Here is a 25,214-nt window from a genome sequence, read left to right as displayed (position 1 = left end):
AATCCGCCACACTTTCCATTTTCGGCAATTTAGAGAATCCAGGGAGGAATACTGTCATGGAACATCTCACCTTGTCGCAGAAAGATGCAGAGTTTGACATGACAATCTCAGGCAGGATTTGTCATCCTTCTAAATCATATAAATATGTGTGTGTGTAATTTTGTCGATAGAAAAAGAGGAAAAGGAAAAAGAAGCAATGGCGCTCCAAATTAGAAGGTTAAAGTCGTGTGAACAGAGCGTGCAAATTGCGAGGGTCGGCATATTGAATTGGGTGCCGGCGCCGTTTAGGAGACCGGGCCGTCTTTAATCTGCGAATAGACCGATGGATGCAAGTTTCCCGGTGCTTTTCTCTTCGGAGACTGTGTCGGAACACGGGACGCTAACGTGTTCCAGCTACGGCAAATGCGCCGCACGTTGCCCCCACCACGTGAATCCCGCTTCAACGCCGACCCAACTCATCATCGTGATCGAAAGAGTACAGCGGAATCATCACGGCAAGACAGTGAGAAGTGCACATACATGGCAACAGATGGGAGGCGAATCGGGATGCCAAACAAACAAGTACAAGCAAAGCGTACTACTGGCGGAGTAGAAAGTAACGATGGGGGTAAAACTGGGATCTTGCTCGGTGAAAATGGGAGCTTACTCGCAATAAAGAGAGGGAGAGGGAGAGGGAGATGGAGACCTGTGTTTGTTGGGTGGCGCTGAGAATGCTCAGCATCTTATCCCGGCCAAAAGAAGGAAAAGATTGTCCCCGATCTTATCGACCTTAGATTTAATGATCGCTTTCTTCCGTGAAACAAGAGAGAGAGAAAATTGGAAGAATCAACCACTTTGCGCTGCCAGAACCGGTGGATCTGAGACCGTCTTTTCCTCTATGTCAACCTGATCGATAGACCGCAGGTTGTTTTAGTGAGAAGGAACAGGGAACCGAGATTTTACTTAGTGAGAAGGAACAGGGAACAGAGAGAGAGAGAGGGAGGGAGAGGGGTGGAAACTTGGCTAGGTAGGTGTTGGAGTGGCGTTAGGGTTTGGACGATGTTTCGGATGATGGCAAGTCCTTCACGAGATCTACTGAAACAGTAGCCATAAGAACAGGACAAGACTCCCAGAAAAACCTAAAGAAAGAAAAAGATAAGAGGGAGCTGAAGTTTCTTACGAGCGAAAGGAGATCAAACAGGAGAAGGGAGAGAAAGCTAGTTTGACCGGAAGGAATGGATCGTAGAAGGCGATAGGCGGTGCTTCTCTCTATCTTTCTCTCTCGATTGGTCTCTCTCCACCCTTGCTCACCTTGCGAGTTGCTGTTTTAGAGAGGAGAGCTGGCGAACCGGTGGTGGGCCGGGAGCGTGGCGATGGGCGGGGTCGACCCCGTCGTGACCACCTCCCCCTCGACCCCTTCCTTCCATCTCCTCAACGCCAACGCCCACCTCAGCCCCCACCGCCTTGACCTAGCCGACAACCCCGCCACCCCGAACAGTAGCGGCAGCAAGAACAACAACCACGCCAACGACGACGACGCCATCGGGGACGACAACTCCGGCGGCGGCGGCGGGGGCGGGGGCCTTGACGTCCTCGAAGCCGGATCAGGAGGTAGCGGCAGCTCCGGGCGCCGCCCTCGGGGCCGCCCGCGCGGCTCGAAGAACAAGCCAAAGCCACCCGTCATCATCACGAGGGAAAGCCCCAACGCGCTCCGCTCCCACGTCCTCGAGATCGCGAGCGGCACCGACATCATGGATGCCGTGGCCGTCTTCGCCCGCCGCCGTCAGCGCGGCCTCTCGATCCTGAGCGGCACCGGTGTCGTCACCAACGTCACGCTCCGGCAGCCCGCAGCGCCCCCGGGCACCGTCGTCAGTCTCCATGGCCGGTTCGAGATCCTTTCCCTTTCCGGCGCATTCCTTCCGGCGCCGTCGCCCCCGGGCGCCACGGGGCTGACCGTGTACCTCGCCGGCGGGCAAGGGCAGGTGGTGGGTGGGAGTGTGGTCGGGGAATTGGTGGCCTCAGGCCCGGTGATGATAATAGCCGCCACCTTCGCGAACGCCACCTACGAACGGTTGCCTCTCGGCGAGGAAGAGCTCGACACGGTTGCAGCGCCACCGGGATCGGAGGGAATGCCGTCGCAACAGAGCCCGGGAGGGAGTGGGGCAGATGGCGTTGGTGGTTCTTCGTCGCAGCAGCCGCATGCTAGATTGGCAGCCGAGCCGCCGCTCCTCAACCTGCCGCCGAACCTGCTCCCTAATGGTCAGATGCCGCACGAGGTGTTCGGTGCATGGGCTTCAACCGGTTCGCGTGCTCCACCATCCTACTGATGAGTACCAAAGCTTCCTCTTTCGCATGCTCAATATTTAGTAGGAAGAGAACCAATTGTCATGCTGCTTGTTCCTGCTACAAATCATCATCATGTCTTTCCATCTAAATCTTACTATGGCATCGATACTATGCATCGTTTTGTAAACTTAGACATGTATTATTATTGTTAGCTGCAGTTTCTGATAGTTGTGCTGTTTGTTCTTTCTCAGCATCTCTCTTCAATCCATAGCTAGCTATTCTGCAACTTGTCACAGTGTAGCTATAGTTGGTGAGTGATTGGAGGAGAGTTGAGGTGGTCGGTAAGTAATTGCCAATTTGATTTCTTGAGGGAATCCATGGAGTGCAGTGTTTGACTAATGCTTTTCAATTAATGTCGTTTGCTCATTGCATCTTTTCCAAGTTAGTTGTTTCCATTTCAAGTTTGGGTGGGGATGTTTTGGGAGTGCATGCTTTAACCTCAAGAAAGGACACTGTGCATCGTGCTGTTTGGTCTTCTCCTGGTAGGGCAAACGAGATAAAGGTGGCAAAGATTAGGTTGCAACATGGAAGAATGGCATCATAGTGCTCTTCCTGTTCTTTTTTCCGTGTCTGACTGACCCAGGCCTGATGTTCTTTTTTTTGTTCACTGTCGTGTCTATGGGTAAATATAAGACTGGATTATTATTTGAATCATCTCATTTCAATTCACCCTTCCTTAATTGCATATCTTCTTTCTCCTCGCTGCTTATCCTACTATTTCTTACTTTGTGTATATGCTAACATTCCATCAATCATTTAGCTTACCGTCTTATGGTTTGTTTACATGATCATATTGTTCTTTCTACCCACATACAGGGACAGATATACTCGCTCTCTGCAGCTTTCTATCAACATTGTATCATATTTTTCTTTCCCTCGATTTTAGCTTCAATTAATATCCCCAAATTGGGTTCTAAAAGCATGCATAGTTGGGTAATCAGTCCTATTTTGTCGATGGCAATGCATCGCTTCTTCCATACACCTCGTTCATTAGATTCATAGGTTCTTATAGGAGTTACTCATGATTTTAAATAAGCATTTGTGATCGAAACTTGTGTTGTTTATAATCTAATCTGCATTAGGAAGGAAGCTCTCAGAAGATACCTTTGAAATCCATATCATGTCCACTATCAATCCGAAGCGAGTTGGCTGCACCCGATGAATGCCACGTGGGGAAGGGTTGTGCAATCCAAGGTTTTGTGCGAGCTGATGACAATATGTTTGGTATAATACTAAGTTAACAACCTGAAGCTCGCTCAGAAGGATCTGTCAAACTTCACTGCTGGTGAATATATAATTAATTTCTCTGCAGCCATCACCCATGAATTCTGCATAGTGTATTGAGATAAGATAATCAACATGTTTCTTTTGATCATGTGGATATATATACATATTAGTCAAAGACAAATCTTCTGTGCTTCATTGAAGTTTCTGCTGCTCCGAGGATCAAAAATGGGTGAGAACATCTGCTCGAGCTGACCTCTCTTTGCCTCTCCACATGCCGAGCAACTGCTCGCGCTGTCTTCTTTATTGAATCTTTGCATTCGCATCAGTGCTTGGATGTATATGTTGACAATGTATGTCTATCCTCATCAGGAAATCAAACTCCCACCTACAACATCATCAGTCGAGAGTCCGAACGAACGAACACACGCGGCAGCCTCAACGAGGTTAAGTAGGCACAGAGCTGCTTTCAGAAATACGTCTCGACTGGGATTTGGTATTCCATTGTGATCGAGCTGCGTTCTTAAGGCGGGTTGGATGTGGAGAACGACATCGACCAAGTAAGAAAAAGAGCAGGTGGCGCAGGACGTGTTCGGTTCTACACCAAGCAGCAAGCCATGCATGTTCGACAGTAACTTCTCTAGCTCGCCGACCAACTAACTCTTCCGATTCTTGATTCCACCGTAATGATTCATCACCAGCTTTAGCGTGTCTCCGGGAACCAGGAGGACTGTGCGTTCCAAGCCACTGCTACCGTGCGTGGAGGGATAAAGGCAGACGTGCCATGTGCTTGCGGATTCTTCACATCACGGAGCACAGGAAAAAGAAAGGAAGGATTCATCGACAACTCTGAATGCACCCACAAGGATTTGAGGTAGGTAGCACCTTCTTGCGATTGGATGGAAGTAAGGGAGAAGAGCCAAAAAGAAAGAAGAGGAGTAAAGGCGTCTTTATCCGCCCGTAAATTAATAAAAACAAATTACATTTGTCAAGAATGGGATTCGAACCCATGCCCTTTCGGACCAGTACCTGAAACTGGCGCCTTAGACCAACTCGGCCATCTTGACGTTGTGTTAGTAGATCCATTTACTCATTGATATGTCTTTTTATTTATATATATATATGCACACGTGTACGTAAAATCTACTTTACGTAACAGTAAAGGAGGGTGGCCGCCCATATTGTTACATACCTGCGAGCCACGTGACGGAACAGCTGGGAGACGGGGGAACGACAAGTAGTTCACTGACCCATCCAAGACCAGTTGAGCCACGTGGGACGGGCATGACGGTGTGCCGAAGTCCTGCTCCCTGTTCTGAGAAAGATTCCCGTCGTACTACGCCAGCGAGGACGGCACCACTTCGACGAACGTGATCGCGGCGATGCTGACCGTTGACCGGGCCGCGCCTTGTCTGGTCGACGGGGCATCCGATGGTCGCGGCCGGTATCGCCGGCCCCCGTTTGCTCGGGTGCAGTCAAATGTGCCTTGCCTTCGACGATGGTGTCTATGAGTTCGACCAAGAAATCTTCGTCTTCTGGCGTTGAAGCCTCGGATTCCCAAGATCCATGCAATCTCACGTGCTGGGTCTCCTGATGGATCGTGCAGGAGAGCAATGGGATCGAAGTAAACTAATTAATGGATGATTCGATCGGACAAATATATGAAGGCATCATTGGAGCTCCGACAAATCTAATGCATCACTAACATGGAGAACCGAGTCTTTGGATCCACAGAGATTCAATTACATGAACTATTTTTTTAATCTCCTTTCGGTATCAGACGTGAGTGGATAGATCTAAAGATCATATCAGCAGAGATGAAGATTTGTTAGTTCAACATATTGCTCATCCTGTTTCTTCTGCTGACCATGGAGGGACGTCAAATCTGCATGCAAGATCTGTTCTCGACAGAAATGTCTATCTGGATGTGTCGCGATGAGATTGGAACGAGTCTTTCGACCCGAGCATAGAAGAAGAACCGCAGATGGCCAGTCTGGAGAAGAAAGGAAGGGGGCCGACATCGCCTGCATCCGTCCCTGCCATGGTGGCTGCCCTGCTTCAGGTCGTGCGATTCCTACTCCCACACCCCAGTGGGTGGGCATAGCGCCACTTCTTACTCGTTTATTTGTAGGGAAAACCATCGAATGCATGAAATAAACGAATTATATGGTTCGATCGACTCACGCCTCATCTTTTTCTCCTTCATCTGTAAAATATACTGATGCATTCGATCACATCGGAAAAACCAAGCACAAGTGCTTCTGAAAGTGGATGTGACAGTCACAGCGAAGTAGCAGAGCACCCCAAAACAACTTCCTTCCCCAGACGGACGCCAAAAAGTAGTCTCTGCGGACCACACTTCTCTCTCTCTTTCCTAACTTGAGCTCTCAGATCATTGGAAACTGCAGTGGAGCAGTAAACCCTAGCACTCGCCTGTGGATCTCCCCCTCCCGAGCATCGCCTAGAGGAGGCCCAAAAACCACTCCGTGGACTGTGAGAAAAAGGCAAAAAGTATACACAGAAAAGAACACATCTAATACTGTATGCACTGGCGATCCGAAGCGTAAACAGACGTCTCTTCCTCCTATCAAGGGTAGTCTCGCCAGCAAATGAGCATGGTGACACAGCGGCGCACGATGTAGAACTTGGCCCTCTGCTCCTTGGCGACGCTGGCGCACCGGCTGGAGAAGGACCTTGCCGTCGTCGTCCTCCCCCTCTGCCCTTCCCTTGCGCTCGCCGACTCTTTCGCGAAGGGCCTTGATCCCTCCGCCACTACTCTTCTGCTTCCGCTGCAGCTGTTCCTGCTCTCCTCCTTAGACAGCTTCCGCTTCTCGTCCATGTTGAAGCTTAAGGATACAGCGAAGGAGCAAGCGAAGCCTTTCGTGAAGAAGCTTAAGCGGAAAGGATCGGCGTGATATGGGGGAAGGAAAGGGAATGAGTGCGGATGAAGAGAAGGGGAAAGAAGAGCAGAGGGTTGGTGGTGGGCAGCGGGCATGACCACCTGGGAAGGAAGCCTGCCTCGAGAGCCCCGCCGCTCCGCTTCACTCGTCCGTTGCTTGAATTAGAAATCCTCCTCACTGTCACTATATTAAAAGGCGGCCGTGTTGCGGAGACCAATGGGACGTGAGGGAGCAAAAATGGAGAGGATAACGACCGACTTAAGAGCCTTAAATAGCTTCTCTCCCTTTCCTCCTCCTGTCGCCGGAGTGGCCCATCGGACTTACGTAGTTCCCGAGACAAGTAGAGAGACACGGGCATCACTTTCTTTGAACCCACCCAATCAAAAGATTAATTGGCTGCCGCATGCAGTGGCTACTACGTCCATGAACAGCCCTGTGGTAGCTGCAGTCAATTAAATCCTCATATGATATACGTATATATGAGGAACGACGAATGTGATGGTGAAAGCACAGTGAACAATAGGATGTTGCTGATGCTAGGAGAGGAGAGGAGAGCAGAGCAGAGAGCAGACACGGCACTCGCGGGCTGTCCGGCTACAGCTTTCGGGAAAGGGACATGTCGATGAACCGAGTACGCACGAAGGATGTCTCGCAGCCTTAGCTTCTTGCAGTAGGAAGCTAAGTATGTGACCACTTCCGAAAGGACGTCGCGTCACCGACGCGGTCAACGGTCAGAGACACCTAAGAAGTTTGTGCTTACCGCATGCATCTTCCCATGCAACGAATCAATCTACCATCGACGAGTCTGTGCTTTACCTGAGGATGAAACTACCTCTTCGGGTCTCTTTCCTCTCTGCTGCAATCTGCTCGAAGAGCATCTAAATTAGCCATCATTTGCCGATGCAGCATCATCAAGATTCTCACATCTCTCGAATTCCAGGACTGGTCTCCGGCTTCCGACCGATTCGAGCTCTGATGGCGAAGAGCAGTTCGCCGCCGGTGAGAGTCGGTGAATCTCGATGATGATGCATCAGCAAACAGTGACTGTTGCTTGAAATGTAGAGGTCCCGATCGCGAATATACACACCATCTTCATCCCTCACGCTGCGGGAAACCCTAGCGACAGACTTGACGCAAATCCCAACGCCAAATTAAGATGGGAAATTAAAAGGCTCAGAAAATAGGCACAGAGGAGGATTCAACGAGGCCAGGGGAAGAGATGACTGGTGAGAGACGACCTGGCGGAGGAGTGAGATATACATAGGCCGAGCATGACATGAGGAGGTGGTGGAGAAGATGACTTGGTCATCGCACCTGGAGAGAGATCGGCTCCAAACGTAGATAGAGAGGAAGAAGGTGGAAGAACCATTTCATGAGCAGCCGCAGAAAGCACGGCCCCCTTCAACACAACACATCCACAACCGGGAGGATTTGACGGCCTTCCAACTCCAAAACTAGCAATGGTAATTCGGATCCTCTGGTTGTCGGTATCTTTCATTAGATTTCTTTCCGGCAATTTCCTTCCCCGGTCTGACCATATAATGCATAAGCACAATTAGATATAATTTTAGACAGAAGCACAAGCACAATTGATAAATCATCGTAATGTAATAAATGACAGAAGCACAAGCACAATTAGATATAATTTTATCGGAAGGTCCTGAATTCAAATCTCGTCTTTACCACTTACTATTTGTCTAAAAGAAAAATCTAAACAAAGCATTCCATGAGCACTCAACTAAATCTCATGCTAGATCGACAGAAAATAGATAATAGATTGATCGGGAACAAGGCATCTACTTGTCATGTTTGCTTAAAGCAAGTAATCATGGAACCATTAACAGATGATAAACTGTTGATCGTGATAGTTAGAAAAACTAGATTATGGCTTATTCATGCCTGCAAGTGTTTGTTTCACTCCAGTTCTAAGCAAGAAACTCTAGAAGGCCAAAGAGTGTTTTTAACACAAAATTCAGAGGTCAATAATACATAAGCCTCGAGAGAGAGAGAGAGAGAGAGAGAGAGTCCAGACTGCTCAAGCAGAAGACTTGACGGTGGCAGAGTTGATGATGTCCACAAATTCTGGCTGCAAAATAACAGAAAGGGCAAGAAGATGATATTTAGCGCCGCAATAAAGAACAAATGAATAGTCAATGGTCCTCAACAACAATAGCAAATTCCAAATGGTATATCTTCATTGTCATGTCAACCTGACACATGCTACCGAGATAAAATATGCATCTAGCAAAGCAACAAAACAGCAAATAACTTTCTATTTCATCCTAAAATGTGACAACCCTGAATTCCTATATCAACTAGTGGATGCTGTTCGTATTATGGTCGTGGATCAACTTACTAGTTGAGCCACACCAAAACAGGTAAAATCTTGTGCAAGTTGAAGTAGAAAGAATGCTATCCAAGAAAAATCAAACTATCACTCTCGAGATTGCAGAGAGTGACAATCATTATAAAATTATGCAGTATTTTGGAGGACACACGAATAGCGATCAATTCCACAGCAATATAGGAATTGCGTGTATTGAACTCCATATATTGCTTTAAAGTTGAGATAAAATTCACAGGGGAACCTTAAGGAGAAAAATAAGGATACAGACCTTCAAAGAAGCACCACCGACGAGAAATCCATCAACGTCAGGCTGTGCTGCAAGCTCTTTGCAGTTAGCTCCATTTACAGAGCCTGCAAGAATTTCATTTCTTGAATTACCACATATTTCACAAGCAACATAAATAAATTGATACACCCTAAGGCTTTCATCCAAAGTGGAAATACAAAGAGAAGTAACTTGTAAAGATTTGCTCCCATATCACTGAAATCAGTACAACTCAAACTGAAAAAGTAAACCTGTCAGGAACTTAAAGAAACAAGAGAGAGACAAGGAACTTCAAGTTGAGGAATGAATATATACCTCCATATATGATCCTGGTTGATTCTGCAACTTCAACACTAACATTTATTTGAAGCCACTTCCTTAATTCATAGTGGACCTGAGAATCAATGGAGCAAGCAATAGAAAGAGTCTTTTAGAAAGGAACACTAGAAGAAATCAAATGCCACAGTAAAAGTCAGTAGCACGGCATGTCCTCATGCAGGTGACTTAGCTTGGCATGGGAAACATGCTGAATGGCTTAAGCACTATGAATCCTAGTGCTGTGTTGGCACAACCATGAATCCGTGTAAGAGGAACCAAACATGATCGGTGCTAACAGGCATAAGGCAGCATGGCCAATACAAATCCATAGTGTTATAATATTGAAACAATTTTAAGTTGCATCACGTATGCACATGAACGAAGTTTGATGTTACATACTCTAGAAAAAGAACAATGCACCTCTATGAAATTCAAACAGATGTGGTGACCATACGTTGCTAAATATAAAGAACATCAGCATATTTCCTTTTACAAGAATCTGCCATTGATTTCATGACCGAACCACACAAGGTACATGTTTGTGAATAAATAATTAAATACTTCAGCACAGTTTTTGTTACCTCATATCTTATATTACTGCCAAATTAGATGGCTCGCTAATATCCTAAAAACAATGACCTGAGACTTTGAGCATTCTTAGATCGATATGTGTTAGACGTATAAAATAAAACCATAAACTAACAAAGAGAAAGGCTTGGTTTATCACAGAATCACTTGGAAACAAAACTGCAGTGCATCAGTATGGCACTCAAATACAAAGTCTTTTAACAATCGTAGATAAAGCACGTCAAACTAATTTGGCCATATACTGGACAAGACAAATTTGATTGATGAATGTGAACTTTCTAATCTGTTGGCAATGTTGATCTGGCACATCAAGCATCTATGTGGTTTCTGAGATAAAGATGCTATTGTCATAGTAACCAAATAAATTTATATGCTGGCGTGTTCTGGTTCACTTTTTCTCCAAGACATATACATAAATATTATAAAATGATATCCACAGAACTTGAACTGGTGAGATAGAATCATGTCCACAGAGCTTACCTCCTGAGCCTGAGCTGGTGTAGCAACCTTTCCGGTTCCAATTGCCCAAACTGGCTCATAAGCAAGTACTACATTGGTCCAGTCTGATATCCGCTCTGTAAGAGATACAATTCAATAAGACAGGGTAAAGATAACGTAACATTTGGTCCAGATGCTTGGTTCTACCAAAGTGGTTAAAGCTACCATGTAAAAGAACATATTTTGCCTCAGAATGGAAGCTATCCTTTTTTTTTTCCCCACTTATATAAGGTTATTTCAAGATTCTTCTTCCAGGGGGTGCTTTATTCAATTCGACCAACAGGCAACAGCTCTGATCTCCAATATGTAATGCCAAATAAGTTGATGTAGCTATACAGGACAGGAACATGTTCGTTTTGTACTTGAGATATAATATTATCATATATTTTTCACTACATTTCTTCCACTCGAGAGATGTTACCCATAACTACACTTATTATTTTGGGTCAATGGACACTTGGAAAATAACAGATTTGTGACTCGTCAGCCATATAAATGTAGCAAAAGCTTTTGTGTCTCATATCACATTCAAAAGCTTTTGTCTCATATCACATTCAAGATTGATAAAATCATTCCAAGATGAGGAACAACAATTTGAATCATACGGAATTTATTTTCCTTCTACAAAATATACTGCCAGCGCCTCTATTGCTCTTGTGCAACTCACTCAGATAGAACTTTCCTTTTTCATCCAAAGTTAAGTCCCATAAACTTTAAAATAATCAAAGAGTTAACACATAGCCACTGCTAACAAAAGATTAGCTCATGCACTTCTTGGTTACATGCATCAAATTTGGACTCTGATCACCACTAAATATGTAATGAAGGACACGAAGTTCCTAGCCTAGGTTTGACAAACCATTCCTCAATGAGTCACAATGTAATGAATGACAACCTAACAATAAACTGAAAACATACTGGAAAACAGCTGAAACATGGTATAGTTTGCACTACCCATGCCAATAGGGTTGATGTATATACGACAACGCTTATCTTACACTGGACACATGCTATAAACCGAGAACGGAAGTCAAATGACAAATGTCTAAGACGCGTAGAGCACCTGCAATAGCCTTTGTCTGTGCAGCAACTACCTCCACGGTGGCTCCTGACTCACGCTGTTCAAGTGTCTCACCAACACAAGCAATCACCTTTAAACCTTTAGAGAGTGCATATGCAACTTTATCTCCAACAAACTGCCCACAGAAAACAATAAATGTGAAATAAGAACATACTGTGGATCTAGAAAATTCTGACGATAACTTCAGCAAAACTCCTTGATTTCAGTGGAAGTAATGACAAGATATTTAAAAGCAAAAGAGCTCAAAACTTAATTTCCTACTAGTAGAAAGAGTATAGTATGATTTTCACCATAAACTGTGAACGAATGTCTTTAGGAATACTCTAGTTAAAAGAAAAAGAGCTAAAAACTTAATTTCCTACTAGTAGAAAGAGTATACTATGATTTTCACCATAAACTGTGAACATTCATATCATTAGAAGTACTCTACCAAAAGAATTTACACCAGAACCTAATTAAAGATAAATTTCTTTGTCGCATGAACAACTGCAACTTCCATTTATTCCTGTCATAGGCCATCATCGTCAAGGCATAAAGCAAAACAGGCTCTCATAAGTTTCTTAATTTGATTAAGAATTTCCATAAAGCTTAATTCAGCAGTTTACAGATATCATCATACAGTGAGATATATGCAAATAAATACTCATATAGAGGTCAACCGATGTCTACTGCAGAAGAACCACATAAGAGTTACGAGATCCATAAGGCAAATGGCACTGTAGCAGATAATTGGCTAATCCTCAATACAGCACATTTATGATTGGCATATAACGTTTTAGCCTACATGCAACTTACCTCATTTGATTCACCCAACAAAAGCCTTCGTTCAGAGTGTCCAAGAATGACCCAAGGAATGTCAAGATTGAGAAGCATCTCAGCACTGCACAAGGAAAACTTTAATTAATTAGAATAATTCAAGTTTTATTTTACAACAATTGTTATGACCTGTAGTTTCATATAGGAAATGAAATGACCATTCAAACAATTAACATTTCCATCAATGTCAATAAGGAAAGATAATAACCTAAAGAAGTACTACAAAATGAATAAACAGAAATAGGAAGGAGAGGAGACATCAGCACATAAGCTGAATGGACCCTAAAAGAATGAAGGTCCTCTTTGGTAGATATGCAGAATTTCCTTTACACAGTAAAAGCACTACCTTACACATGGTCATAGATTTGTACAAAGATTAGCCTTTTATTCCCCGAGCTTGTAGCATGTCCTCCAAGGAGTAGAAACCTTGTTTATTGGAGTATGAATTATTCTATGTCACAGTATAAATGAAGTTATAAACTGCAACATATTGCTTACCAGCGGGTGGTGATTTTTTTATGGCTTATTAAAAGGAAAAGTTTTTTTATGATAAACGCATTGTAATTCAAATAAATGGTGTTAAAGTTGAAAATATATTGTGTTAATTTTCATCAGGTCTAGCAGGTATTCCGATATGGTCAATGATAAATTACAAATAAGAAACACCAATTCTTCTTCTTCAGGGAGCAAGGACAAATATGAATTCATCACAGAATAGTATTCATACCTAATCTCACCAGTGTAAGCACCTCCTTTCTTTACCCAACAATTTTGTGCTGCGACGTGAAAATCAGGGCGTAACAAACTTTTCACAAGAGGCAGAAAAACAAATGGTGGGCTAACCACAACATCTGCAGAGATAGTAATATACAAGTATTATGGGTTTATAATGGTTGTACATCAACAACTAGCTTATTTAGCAGTTATGTCCAAGATATCTGCGCAGATATTAATACAAGTATATTTATAATACTTGTATATTAATACAAGTATTATGGGACTATAGTGGTTGTATATCAACAACTAGCTTATTTAACAGTTACGTACAAGACAACATGACGTTCTCTGCTATATTAACAAGAGGGCTTTTGCCAAAACACATGAACATAAGAGTAACTGGAAAAGCAACTTAACAAATACACATAATTTAAGGTTTTAATGTTTAGATACAGTTCCAAAATTTCAAGACGTTACACAAAAACAATTGATTGTTATTAAATCATAAAAAACTTTAAGACCATATTTTACGAAAATATACAAACTTTACAAAGCTATTTCAGCTTCAAGAATTTAGTCTTGTCAAAAACGAAGTTTGTGAATAAGATGACAATTAAAAGGAACTCGGAACGCAGTAGTAACCTCAGAAGTGCCACCATACAAAAAACACGTAATAACTTCTACATGGAACACCCGAGCTCATGAATCAGTCAGATCAAATGTTGAAAGAAAAGAAACCCTTTTGAATAGATCTAAAGAACAAGCTTGTAAGATTCTCTTTGTCAGTAAAGTCAACATAGTCAACTCATCCATGAGAACCTAACTCCCAAATAAAGTCCCTAAACATGATCAAAATCGTAGAGTTCAAAACCATACCAACGACATCCGCCGACGCAACTTGGGCATCGTTCAGGGTACTGACGATTTTCTTAACCTCTTCGCTGGTACCATTCTGCACGCGCGGATCAAACAGGAAAAGGCACGTTAAGCATCAGAATTCGCAAGGGGGTAATCCGGTAGACCAACAAATCAAAAAGGAGTAAACGGTTCAGAGTCTACAACGAAAAGAAGAAAAGGTTCGCAGATCAGCGGGATCAATTTAGTTAAATTTGGTGGAGACAAATAGCACTAAGATGAATCGCGACAAAATGTGAGAAAACAGCCATAAATCATGCAGATCGACGGGATCGGATAACTTTAAGCTGGCGTTTCGATCGAAGACGAGCGAATCGGACAGACTTCGAGAAAAAAAAAAACTAGCCAAGCTTGCAAATTTCACCAGCGAAGCGAGACTACCGAGATGTGCAGAAGGAAGAGAAAGGGCAAAGGACCGATTCTGATCTAACAGAAGAAAAAGAAAGCACGAAAGCATGAAGCAAATGAGAGGATTACGCATTTCCAGTTCCCCCCGACGAAAAACTTTCTGGCCATATCTGCGACGAGAGGTGCTACTGCTCGAGCCCAAAAGATCACTTGTTTGGTCTGATCGAATGGAAGGCGAGAAAGGGCAAGGGCTCCTTTATATCTGGCGACTCGCCACGAATCACGAACATGCCCTTGTCCACCCACGATCGATCTCGGCCGTCGGATTAAGGCGTGGTCCGCAGGAATCAGCAAGCAGAGATGAGCTAGAATTTGTTGTTCCTCCTAAAACAGCGGATAGAGTTTTAGTGGAAATGGATCCGCGAAACGTGGAAGACGCTTCCGCGGATGGGACCCACTGAGCCCGCGCGTGGAGATTCGCGCTTTCGGGTTCCCCGGAGCCGTGATGGCCAATAAATTAAGTGGCAGAGAAGAGCCCATTGGATAACACTTCTGTGGGTGGGATGACGAAACCTGAGTATGCTGGCGTGGCTGGCGAGGCCACACACGGCCTTCCCCATTCCCACGGTAATCAAGTTAATGGTTGATACCATTTCATGTAATCACCTCTTAGTTATTGCTTATTATACATGATAGATCATGTGAAAAAAGAGAAAAGGGAAAGCCTCACATGATAGAACAAGTAGCATGAGATGAAAGCAAATAAGTAAGAACAAGAGGCATTATAAAAGTAGTGATAATGACAATGAAACCTTTGTAGGCGACACAATAAGACAGTTGATGACAACGAGAGATATTTATCAAATTATAAAAATAAAAAATATATTCTAAAAAAACTCAAAAAAAAATAATCCTTGTTTGAAATAAATTATGATGATAAAATTAAAATTATCGAAGCCCACTTTAGTGAAGGGTTCTACCTAGCATATGCGCACTTCCACGTTTAAATATTATATATATATATATATATATATATATATATATATATATATATATATATAATTATTCCTCCGCATGGTTACCCTCAGCCATGGGAATGGATAATGTGCGAGAGGCTTAGGACAGTAAGCCATGGCCTTGTCATTTCTAGCACAAAGCCAGACACAGGCTACAAAGGCCAGAGAGTCACGGCGACAACACAAAGGACAGTAGGAAAGCTCTGTGTCTCCCTCTTCGAACTCTTGCCGTGTCTCGTTTGCAGTTGCAGGGATCGTAGGTGCAGTTTGATCCACACTTGCAGCCCCCATTCTGACACCCTGCAGCCATCTCAAACTCCTCCGGTCGTCTGCAGATTAAACCAAGCAACGTAATACATCTGAGACGTGGCGTCCTGCGTCGAACGATTGCCTCAGTTATTAAGTGCCAAAGAGAAATAATGTTTTTAAGTGTTAGGAACAGACCCCTTCCGAGGTACAACCACCCGCCCGATCATGGTTTGAATGGTGGTCTCTCTTTCGGTCAACTCAGGATAATACATCTTGCATCTGTCATTTATAATCCACAGAAACATCAAGAGGGGATCAATACAAATAACAAACAGAATATCTAAACAATATTGCGCTGAGAAAACAGTCAAACACAAGAGAGATTCATTTTACAGCACCAGCATATGGAAACAAATTGAGAGAGACTATTACTACTGTAGTTTCATTACCCTCTCCACAGCCGCTGCCGCACTTGCAGCCAGACCCGCGTCCGCAGTTTCCTCCACGGCAAGACCTTTTTCTCTTTCTCTTCTGCTTCGCCAAGAAGACAGAAAACGCAGAGATCGGCAAACAAGACGACGTCTTCGGAGTCGATCGATGCCGACGTGTCCCATTTATGGAGCCCAAACAAGGCAATCCACCGTCCCCGTCTTACGATCAGACGGCCTTGAAGTAGAGGGAGGACCTCGGTCCCACCAAACCTGCATGCAGTCTTCATCTCCCACGTAACTCTCCATCTGCCTCGACACCTCCCTCCGTAAACTCACCTCTCGTCCTTTTATTTTTTATTAACGACAAAAGATTTTGCAGTCTTCCGCTCTTTGACCTCTCAGCTGGCTGTCTTCGTTCTTCGGTCTCTCGCAGAATTCTGTGCTGCCTTGGCTTATCCACAAGGGATGGAAGGAAGAAGATGGGGGTGGGTGGTATACCTACGATTCAATAAAATAACACAGATACAGAATTACAGCATACAAACTCAAATTTAAGCTGGATTTTCGAAACCCAAATGAAATGAATCTCAGCCGTTCACGGCCGTAGATCAGTCGCATCTTACCCTTTCACCCTGATCTGTGACATGATATCAGAATCGACTGCCGTACGAGGACGAGTAAGTTGCCATCGAAAGGGCGCCCTCATCGGACCGCGGCGAGCGGGGGCCGCCCAAGTCCAAGCCGTCACGACCACGTCACCCCATGCGCGGGCGGGGGCCGCGGCTCAAAAACTCCACGCCGGCCCAACCTGAGCCGACCGTTATCGTGAGTCAACGATTGGTCGAAGCATGTTTTATGGGACGGATGCAGGTCTGGGCTTTCTCCAGTCCAGCTGTGCAATGATCTGTACTCAGTTCATCTCCTCACTGGATTCCCACTCTTACCTTTTTTTTCTGGCACAAAGATCTTAACCCGGCCATGATAGTTCATTTTGTTTATCTGAATTTTCATTATTAAGATCGTAAAAGACGGCAATGTCAACACCTTCTCCTGTTTGTTTGGATTCCATAAATCTGCTTATTGGATTTAGATCAGGTTGACTAGGATCCTTCACCCGATAACAAAAATCCCATTAACTAAACCACAATTGTCATATTATCATAATCAAATCTAATTAATAATCAAGTACTTAAATTGTTATATTCAGTCGAGAAATCGATATTTTAATATATATAATACAAATTTCAAATTCAATCAACAAGTCTTCTCTGAATCAATACCAAATGCAGATACAAGTAGAAAAGGATATTACTAATTTATTTCTTCATTCTCAAGCTACTCTTCTCATACCTGCCTTCTGGTTGGTGGAGGCGATATGGGCTCCAGTGGGAACCACCGTGTAGGCGAATCAGGGTAGCTGAGACGGTGCTCCAAGGTAGTTCCACCAAAGCGGCTATCTCGGGGAGACACGAAACGGCTGACGGCTCCAAGCCGCGCCAAGATTAGAAAAGGTAGGTCTCGGAATCGAGTTGAAGTCCGATTAAAAGCCTTGCCAGAAAAGACTGGTGGCTACAGCTGCCGTCTGGTCTCACTCTCCCTCGTCCGATTCCTCTTCCAACACGGAAACCCTGATGCTAGTAGCGGCGGCAATCGATTCCGAATGCGGAGTAAATATTTGTACGTTATAATCGACGGACCCGTCGATTGAGCTCTCCGTTTGCGGATTGCTGCAGCGAGGGCCGATTTGTAGGTTGATTTGAGTTGTTCTGGTAGGGATGGAAGAGGAAGTGAAGGGTGCGGCCGCGGTGGTGGAGAGCCTGTTGAGGGCGGTGGAGGAGATCGCCGCCATCTCCTACCACCGGAACGCGTACAAGAAGCAATTTTGCAACCTCTCGCGCCGGGTCAGGCTGCTGGCCCCCATGTTCGAGGAGCTGAGGGAGAGCAAGAAGCCGATTTCCGAGAAGGCGGTGACAACGCTGGCGTCGCTCGGACGGGCGATCGGCTTGGCCAAGGAGCTTCTCCGATTTGGTAGCAGGGGGAGCAAGATCTCTCTGGTATGCGGAGCAGCGATCTCAGTTAGATAGTAGCTATTGTTTTTAGTATCTGCTGCAAACTCGGTATTGGTAATCTGGGGTAACGCTAAATATTTTGAATTAATTCTCCATAGTTACAATATGGTTTCTTTCTCTTTTTTCTGTCTCCTTTTCCGCTGCAAGAGGGGAGATCTACAATGTAGTTGATATGGTCTTTATGGATGAATGTGATTTCGGAGCGTTAGGGCGTTCCTTGATCTTTAGGGCACACGCGTTTAGCAGTGTTTATAAAATAGTGGTATTTGGGGTACTAGTCTAAAGGGAGTCTCTACTTGCCAATGGCTGTTAGTGTTATGTTCAATCATTGCAGCCATAGATCCGTTTTCTGTTAAAATAATTACTGGACATAATCGAGGGTGACTTTGGCTACGAAATGTAAATCAAATCTATTTCATAGTATCCTATGCAAAAATTCCCCTTTTTGTCATGGAATAAAAAAAGGAATCTGTCTTCGTCAATATTGGCTCGTCCCTGTTGATACGATTAACGGTCCATGGTTAGTCCGATCAGGTGAAACATCATGATCTAATCTGTATGGCCAGATCTCATAATTATCTGTCCCTATGCATGCTTGTCTTCAGGTTCTTCACTGTTGTCCTTTTAGATTCTTTGATATTGTTCCTGCTGTGAAAACAGGATATGTCAGTCTTTCAGTAATCAATTAGTTCAGTATCATTTAAAGCAAAATACAACAGTTTGACAGCAATGTTATGGTCGATTCAGTAAGAAGTGGGCTCTAAGAATTTTGGAGTTATAGGCCTGATGTTTGCATGGGGAAAAAGGCCATTCTGATCGAGTTGACTTTCTGTTCTCTTTGCAGCTGCACTTAGTGCTATGTGTGACGACCATTTGACTTGCACATTTAAGGAATCTTATAGCTGGATATGTTTGCATGTCATGTTCGGTTGGTTTGTTTTGGTCCCTGAGTTTTCTTTTTCTGTGTTTTTATAACCAGTTGTTTTAAAATTTTACTATATTCTTATAAATATTTATAACAAAATTTCACATGAAATTTAAGATTGAGCATGCAGATAAGCTGTTCGTGAAACTACATGACATCTTATCATGTAATTCAAGATATGAAGATTGTCTTCCGTTAGCTGAATGATATTATTTTGTAATCTTGATGATTTTTTGGGTAATTGTTATGCTTGTCTATGGATTGATCATATACATGGTTTTATAACAACAACAAAATTCCTAGTAAAATCTTTTTAGGTAATATTCATTGTTTGAAAGACTAAAAAAAGTCTGTGCTGTACAACTAATAGCACCAGGGCATTATGAACTCTTTTGTGTTTGAAGATTAAATAACAGTTTATAAGAAAGTAATGTACTATTGACTTGCTGCAAAATATGCAATATCAATTCACACTCATGAGTCATTCGAAACTGCAGATTATACCTCAAGGTGAAAACATAAATGTATGATAACAGACTGAGTATCAAAGGCATATTCAATCTGATGCATTTAGTTATTGATCTAGCAATTTAATATTCATAAGATGTTAAAATAACTAATTGTAAATCACGTGTTTATTCGTGAGATCAATTATATTTTTGGTGAGAATATATGTGGTTGTCTGTATAATTGTGTGGGTGGTGATACTTTTGGGAAGGGGGGTTGTCTCTCTATGGTGATTGTTTCTTCTTGGAGGTGTAAGCACATTAAAATTCCAGCTGCATTTTCTTTTGGTCTGAACTTAACAAATGGAGAAATGGGAAATATGAGAATATAAGAGAATCAATTATGTTTTAGAGCAATACTGATGAGTGTCTTAGATCAATAAACATTCTCAAAGTGAACTGAGTGATGATACTTATTGTACTTTACAATTAGGGTATACCACTTTTTTGTTTCTGTTTTTGGTATTTATTCCAATTTTTTTAGATATTCAATGGTGCAACTTAGGAGTGGATCGAGTTCACTAGAAGTTGAAGGTGCTTTCATGGAGTTTCCCGGTTCAAGAGAAAAAAAAGCTCTGGCACACTTGAGTTGATTAGAATGCCAAGATTATTTATTAGGCAATGTTTGGTTAAATATTTCAGCGTATACAGCTGCCCTACCTTCTCATTATATCAACGTCAAAGTGTAAAATTTGGTTAAAATACTCATTTGTGTTAGGAAGTGGGGATAGAGGCAATTTTTTGAATCATTACTTCCTATCCACATTTATTTTCCATGTACTTATTATATCAAATTCTTCTGTGCCACAATATCATACAATCTCTGTCTCCGTATTTGCAGGTTTTGGATAGAGATAGGATGATGAGAAGGTTCCAAGAAGTTACAGCTCAACTAGAACAAACTTTGGGTGAAATTTCTTTTGGTGAGCTTGATATATCAGATGAAGTTAGAGAACAGGTAGAACAATCGACCTGGACATACTTTTCCTCAGTATTATGATAAACAAGGACTTGTTTCATGGGCTGGATCATATTTCCCCTCATGCTTTTCTTTTGTTTTTTGTTTTACTTATTGAGCAACAGGGATATTTCATTAGTTTTCCCTATACGATGTTTGCTTAGTCTATCATGCTCTCCAGGTTGAGCTTGTGCGTACTCAGTTCAAAAGAGCCAAAGAACGGTTGGACACTTCTGATGCTGAGCTTTTTAATGATCTTTCAACTGTTTATGGTATGAGCATCCATGCCAAGGCTGATCCTGTCTTACTAAGGAGATTGGCAGAGAAGCTACAGCTGACGACCATATCTGACTTCAAACAAGAATCACTTGCCTTGAATGAGTTGTTGGGCGATGATGACAGAGATCTTGGAGAGGCTATTAAAATGATGTCTGTGGTTCTCAAGAAGATCGAGGATTATATGCAGACTCAGAACCCTGATATTTGCATTCCAGCAAGTGCCAAGGTTTTTACTTCTGATGAAATGGCTAAAGCTCCAGTCGTTCCTGATGATTTCCGATGTCCTATTTCCTTGGAGTTGATGAGAGATCCAGTTATTGTGTCTACTGGACAGGTTTATATAACATTCTTAATTTTGCCTTTGTTACATCTCATCTTTCACATGCCTTAAAAGATTGTTGGCTTATTTATGTTGCTATTTGCAGACTTATGAACGTGTGTTTATCGAGAAGTGGCTGAAGGCAGGACACGTCACATGCCCAAAGACACAACAGAAGTTATCCAGCACATCATTAACTCCAAACCATGTGATTCGCGGCCTCATAATCCAATGGTGTGAGGAAAATGACATGGAACTACTCAAGTACCCCACCCATCATGGTCCTGACAATTCATTCTGTTCTGCTAAAGAGCATGCCAGAGTTGTTGATCTCATTCTCAAGCTATCATCTGAGAGCTCTGATGACCAAAGAACTGCTGCTGCTGAAATTCGCCTTCTAGCCAAGTGTAGTGGTGATAACAGAATTTGCATAGCAGAGGCTGGTGCTATTCCTCTCCTTGTGGACTTACTGTCTGCGGTTGATTCACAAACCCAGGAGCATGCCGTCACTGCTCTTTACAATCTCTCCATCAATGAGCACAACAAGGACAAAATAATTGCTGCCAGGGCTGTGGTTGGGATACTCCATGTGCTGAAGAGGGGTAGCATGGAAGCACGTGAGAATGCTGCAGCCACACTCTTCAGCCTTTCTGTTGTGGATGCGAACAAGGTTATTATCGGTGAGGCTGGTGCAATTGAACCTCTTGTTTTGCTGCTCAATGAGGGCAGCCAACGGGGTAAGAGGGATGCAGCAGCAGCACTATTCAACCTGTGCATATTTCCGGGTAACAGAGGGAAGGTTCTGAAGGCTGGGGTGATGCCAACTCTAATGGGGCTTTTGATGCATCCACAAGGAGATATGGTCGATGAGGCCCTTGCTATTTTGGCAATCCTTTCAAGTCATCCCCAGGGCAAGGTAGCAATCGGAGCTGCTGAATCACTGCCTCTGCTGGTGGAGCTGATCCGAAGTGGCTCTCCTTCGAACAAGGAAAATGCAGCAACCATCTTGGTGCACCTTTGTAATAGTGAGGAGCAGCATCTGGCCGCGGCACAGGTGCAAGGTGTGATAGGGCCATTGTATGAAATGACAGAGAGTGGCACCGATCGAGGCAAGAGAAAGGCGGTGCAGTTGCTTGGGTGCATGCACAAATTCCTAGAACAGAAACATGAGGCTCGAGATCAAGTTCAGGCAAAGGCTCGGGCTCAGGCTCGAGCACAGGCACCGGCAGATCAGTAAAAGCCTCCGGCGCGTGTGAATTGTTTGATAGACACAGTAGCTTACTCTTGACCAATTTGATGGACCTCTATGTTACTGCTTGCTGATTTGTAGACGATTTGTTCTTTTGTTCGAGTTGCGGAGCTAGATTCCATAGCCTCGACCCCGACAGATGTTCGGGGACTGGGGTCACAAGCTTGAAAGAAGGCTTGTGCCGTGTGACATGGCTGTGATATATCATCCTCGGTTTTTATGGAGGAATATATGTAAGCCTGATCTCTGACTCCCCAAACTACAACATAAGAATGTCAATTTGAAGTCTTTTAATAAAATTAGTGATCACGGTTTGAGTTATTTATTATTCTAGAGTTGTGATCCTGTCTCTGGCTAATAATGCCACCGTGAATGTTTATGAAACATGCCATCATGCCAATCAATCTGTGGTGAACTGTCTCTATGATTGGATGTCGAAACATGATAGATAATGTGGATAAGGCTGAGATCTTTTTTTGGTTTTTGCCTCCGAAGAGAATAATTGCAGCAGACTTACACTTTTCTTTTTGGATGCAGAAGGAATTGGTAACGAACGGCAGTGTTGAATGACAAGTAGTATGCATGCTATACTGTTGCTCGTCTACTACTCCCTGTCTTTTTGACTCAGCAGTGATTATGACTCTTGTTTGGTGGTCATTTGCATTATGTACTCGTTGGGTGTCCATTTCTCGAGCTATAATAATCTGATCGAGCTTCAAGGATGTCATATAAATGAATCACATGAACCGCATCAGACATGAGAATTTTTATTGCCACAGCCAATATGGGATACATCTGTGTCCGGCCCTATACAAATATTTGTCCCTGTAGACCGGTGGAGGATGATGCAAATAAAGCCAACCATCCATCCATCACTTCAGTAAACAAAGGAAAAGCTCACTCATCCCATCAACCCCACAGGCCCTCACGCCCTGTCCAGATATCCCTGCCGTGAAGGCTCCTTCCGAGCAACGCCAGCGTTCCAAGATTCCACTATCAAATCAACAATGACAGCAGACCCTTTCCAGGATTGGATTGTATGTGCAGCCCAAACTTAGTCCGCATTCTTTCGGTAGCTGATACGTGTGTTTTCTGCATTCGACTGTTGTATTCAGAGACAAACATGATTCGGAGTTTAAGCCGAATAGAGAGAGGCGGATCGGTTTCTCGATCGCTACGACGCAGGAAGTCAACCGCAAATCATTAGTGGGAGACTGAGCTGTTGACCATCATCCATCGGCATTTGCCTGTCAATGAATCCGCCTTACATCGTCACGAATTAGCACTATCACCGATCATGTTCTTCTTATCGGACCGGGCACCACAGGGTATTAATTAGAATATTGTGGGTCTGTGTTGAGGATGGGCACAGGTAAAGCTGGAGAGTTAGCCTCTCTGCATCCAAAAAGCAAAAGATATTCTCGTTCGGATTTCAGATCAGAATTCACAACCCACGCCTTAATGTAATCCACCGGAAAGCTGAGTTCATGTCGAATGATGATTCTTCTGGCACCACTTTTTCAGGGACTAAGCTCGTTGTCGTAATCTCTTAAAATGTTGTCCGTCAGTCTAAATTTCGAGTTAAAACTTGTTGTACCTTTCGTGCCATCTTTCGAGTGGAAAGCTGCAAGCTGGGATCCATCCATGATGCATGAACAAGGAGGGTGAGGATGGGCACGAGTTGCAGAGCTTGTCGTCCATGATCCTCGGCGACGTCTCTGGTAGGTATCTGAACAACACGGCAGATGCCTAAGGTCGGAGGAAGACCTCAGAAGCTCACAAGATTCACTGGGAACGTGGCAGATGTCGATGATGATTTGATATAACGAGTCTTATGTGACCGAAAAGAAAACTCGAGCGCTCGCTCGCTCTCAAACGCTTATTCCATAGTCAACCCATAAGAAGACCGAGGTCAAAGGTGATCCCTTCGTCATTCATTTCTAGTAAAGACAGTCGATTTAGTCGGAGAGAATATTCTTACGTATGAGCGAAATATTTTCTTAACATCTATCCTTTACCGAATCTCGAATGGGGTGAATAGTTTGCGTAAGAGAGGGGCGATGAATGCTAATGTGCATTCACCATAAAATGGATGGTACGGAATGAAAGGAATTAACTGCATCCTTATGGTGGGATGCGTGCACTTGAGGTGGATTTGCATGGCAATCCAAAGGAACAAAAGAGAGGGGCAGGAAAACAGTAGCAGGCTTGGATCTCTGCTGCCGGTGTTGTGCTCGTTTCTCTTCCATCTCGCCGTACCATTCAGTTCTCAGGAAAGAAAAAAACAGAGAAGATCTTCCTCGTCGATCATAATATTATACTTAGCATGTTCTAAACTGTAATCTATGTGGTGGCAGGAGATGATACGTGCATATATGTATGTATATATATATATAATTATTTCAGAGCATGATTGAGGTCATGTGAGAGGCAAAGCGAGGAATCTGATGGTGGTGGCCTCTTCGCCGTCCACCACCACACCACACCACCTCCCTTCTTTAATCCTCCCTCTCCTCCTCATCTGCTGTTTCACCGAGGAGGCGAGGGACAGCTCATAAAGCTAAGGCTGCCCCCTCTCTTCTGCTTCCCGAAACAGAAGAACGCTTCATGTATGCACTCTCACAACAGCGCCATCGGCACTGTTATCATGTATTATCGTCCATAGAATTCCGAGCTCCCACACAATGCACACTTCTACTTTGGATTGCAATTCCCGTACACCCATTGCTTCCTTTCTTTTGCTTTTGCTTTCTTCTCTCCAACACACACACCCTCTCTTGGTTTCCACTTCTACTACTATCACACCTCACTGACAACCAAAACGCAGGGAAGGGAGGCTTATCTCTCTCTCTCTCTCTCTCTCTCTCTCTC

At 43.6% G+C, this 25,214-nt stretch overlaps 4 protein-coding genes and 1 non-coding gene across 5 annotated transcripts; 2 read left to right on the top strand and 3 right to left on the bottom strand.

The window, feature by feature from the left end:
- The first annotated feature begins 1,011 nt into the window (after positions 1–1,011).
- LOC103986137 (AT-hook motif nuclear-localized protein 23-like) lies at positions 1,012–2,492 on the top strand. The gene is made up of 2 exons (XM_018825780.2): positions 1,012–1,238; positions 1,311–2,492. Exon 2 carries the CDS (start codon positions 1,353–1,355, stop codon positions 2,304–2,306), a length of 954 nt encoding a protein of 317 aa, XP_018681325.2. The 5' UTR covers positions 1,012–1,238; positions 1,311–1,352; the 3' UTR covers positions 2,307–2,492.
- Positions 2,493–4,535: 2,043 nt separating this feature from the next.
- Positions 4,536–4,616, bottom strand: TRNAL-CAG (transfer RNA leucine (anticodon CAG)). The gene has a single exon. It is a non-coding gene; the product is annotated as a tRNA-Leu (tRNA).
- A 3,610-nt stretch (positions 4,617–8,226) lies between these two features.
- LOC135638748 (triosephosphate isomerase, cytosolic-like) lies at positions 8,227–14,617 on the bottom strand. The gene is made up of 9 exons (XM_065152077.1): positions 14,472–14,617; positions 13,956–14,031; positions 13,090–13,213; positions 12,342–12,426; positions 11,529–11,661; positions 10,448–10,542; positions 9,377–9,455; positions 9,065–9,147; positions 8,227–8,535 (listed from the first exon to the last, which is right to left on the bottom strand). Exons 1-9 carry the CDS (start codon positions 14,508–14,510, stop codon positions 8,485–8,487), a joined length of 765 nt encoding a protein of 254 aa, XP_065008149.1. The 5' UTR covers positions 14,511–14,617; the 3' UTR covers positions 8,227–8,484.
- Positions 14,618–15,527: 910 nt separating this feature from the next.
- LOC103986468 (metallothionein-like protein 2A) lies at positions 15,528–16,344 on the bottom strand. Its single transcript, XM_065151572.1, has 4 exons — positions 16,309–16,344; positions 16,057–16,138; positions 15,803–15,947; positions 15,528–15,732 (listed from the first exon to the last, which is right to left on the bottom strand). The coding sequence occupies exons 1-4, from the start codon at positions 16,342–16,344 to the stop codon at positions 15,528–15,530; spliced, it is 468 nt and encodes a 155-aa protein (XP_065007644.1).
- A 1,238-nt stretch (positions 16,345–17,582) lies between these two features.
- LOC103986139 (protein spotted leaf 11) lies at positions 17,583–22,664 on the top strand. The gene is made up of 4 exons (XM_009404042.3): positions 17,583–18,092; positions 20,380–20,496; positions 20,678–21,109; positions 21,201–22,664. The coding sequence occupies exons 1-4, from the start codon at positions 17,814–17,816 to the stop codon at positions 22,329–22,331; spliced, it is 1,959 nt and encodes a 652-aa protein (XP_009402317.2). The 5' UTR covers positions 17,583–17,813; the 3' UTR covers positions 22,332–22,664.
- The last annotated feature ends 2,550 nt before the right edge of the window (positions 22,665–25,214 follow it).

The sequence above is a fragment of the Musa acuminata genome, chromosome BXJ3-5, assembly GCF_036884655.1.
Source record: "Musa acuminata AAA Group cultivar baxijiao chromosome BXJ3-5, Cavendish_Baxijiao_AAA, whole genome shotgun sequence".
Taxonomy (NCBI): domain Eukaryota; kingdom Viridiplantae; phylum Streptophyta; class Magnoliopsida; order Zingiberales; family Musaceae; genus Musa; species Musa acuminata.
Note: the sequence above shows the minus strand (reverse complement) of the source record. Positions and strands in the feature narration are given on the sequence as shown.